Below are 1,571 nucleotides of genomic sequence, written 5' to 3' on the forward strand. Positions count from 1 at the left end.
CGCATCGTGGAGCTGGAGGCCGGGCTGGGCCGCGTGAGCATCCGCAACCCGCGCGCGGCGCCCGGCGAGCCGCCCAAGACCTTCACGTTCGACGCCGTGTACGACGCCGGGGCGCGGCAGGCCGAGCTGTACGACGAGAGCGTGCGGCCGCTGGTGGACGCGGTGCTGCGGGGCTTCAACGGCACCGTGCTGGCCTACGGGCAGACGGGCACCGGCAAGACGTACACCATGCAGGGCTCGTGGGCCGAGCCGGAGAAGCGCGGCGTCATCCCCAGCGCCTTCGAGCACATCTTCACGCACATCTCGCGCTCGCAGAACCAGCAGTACCTGGTGCGCGCCTCCTACCTGGAGATCTACCAGGAGGAGATCCGCGACCTGCTGGCCAAGGACCCCGGCAAGAAGCTGGAGCTGAAGGAGAGCCCCGAGACGGGGGTGTACATCAAGGACCTCTCCTCCTTCGTCACCAAGAACGTCAAGGAGATCGAGCACGTGATGAACCTGGGCAGCCAGGCGCGCGCCGTGGGCAGCACCAACATGAACGAGTACAGCTCGCGCTCCCACGCCATCTTCCTCATCACCGTCGAGTGCAGCGAGACGGGGCCCGACGGCGAGGAGCACATCCGCGTGGGCAAGCTCAACCTGGTGGACCTGGCCGGCAGCGAGCGCCAGGGCAAAATGGGCGCCCACGGCGAGCGCCCCAAGGAGGCGTCCAAGATCAACCTCTCCCTCTCCGCCCTGGGCAACGTCATCTCCGCCCTCGTGGACGGCCGGAGCACGCACATCCCCTACAGGGACTCCAAGCTCACCCGCCTGCTGCAGGACTCCCTGGGGGGCAACGCCAAGACCATCATGGTGGCCACCCTGGGCCCGGCCTCCCACAGCTACGACGAGAGCCTCTCCACCCTCAGGTTCGCCAACAGGGCCAAGAACATCAAGAACAAGCCCCGGGTGAACGAGGACCCCAAGGACACGTTGCTGCGGGAGTTTCAGGAGGAGATCGTCCGGCTGAAGGCCCAGCTGGAGAAGCGCGGCATGCTGGGCAAGAAGAGGAGAAGGAGCAGCCGCAGGAAGAAGGCGGTGGACGGAGAAAGCGCCACGGAGAACGAAGGGGAGGACGAGAACGAGGACGGCCTGGAGAAGAACATGGAGAACTACCTGAAGGAGCAGAAGGAGAGGCTGGAAGAGGAGAAGGCCGCTATCCAGGACGACCACAGCCTGGTGAGCGAGGAGAAGCAGAAGCTGCTGGAGGAGAAGGAGAAGATGATAGAGGATCTGCGGAAGGAGCAGGAGGCCACAGAGCTGCTGGCCACCAAGTACAAGGTACGTGTCGCCACGTGGGGGGCACGTGTGAGCGATGCTGGGGTGCAGCCTGCTTTGCTTGTGGGCTCTTGCGGGGTGTCCCAAGTTGGGTGTCCCAAGTTGGGTGTCCCAAGCTGGGTGTCCCAAGATGGGTGTCCCAGGCTGGGTGTCCCAAGTTGGGTGTCCAAGCTGGGTGTCCCAAGTAGGGTGTCCCAAGTAGGGTGTCCAAGTTGGGTGTCCATGCTGGGTGTCCATGCTGGGTGTCCATGCTG

The 1,571-nt window shown here is 65.0% G+C and overlaps 1 protein-coding gene across 1 annotated transcript in view; it reads left to right on the forward strand.

Annotated features, from left to right (window-relative positions):
* Positions 1-1,571, forward strand: part of KIF3C (kinesin family member 3C) — a 15,172-nt gene that overhangs the window by 5,297 nt on the left and 8,304 nt on the right. The window contains exon 3 of the mRNA XM_035322046.1: positions 1-1,320. Coding sequence (XP_035177937.1) covers positions 1-1,320 — 1,320 coding nt within the window. The remainder of the gene's footprint in view (positions 1,321-1,571) is intronic.

This window comes from Oxyura jamaicensis, chromosome 3, assembly GCF_011077185.1.
Source record: "Oxyura jamaicensis isolate SHBP4307 breed ruddy duck chromosome 3, BPBGC_Ojam_1.0, whole genome shotgun sequence".
Classification (NCBI taxonomy): Eukaryota; Metazoa; Chordata; class Aves; order Anseriformes; family Anatidae; genus Oxyura; species Oxyura jamaicensis.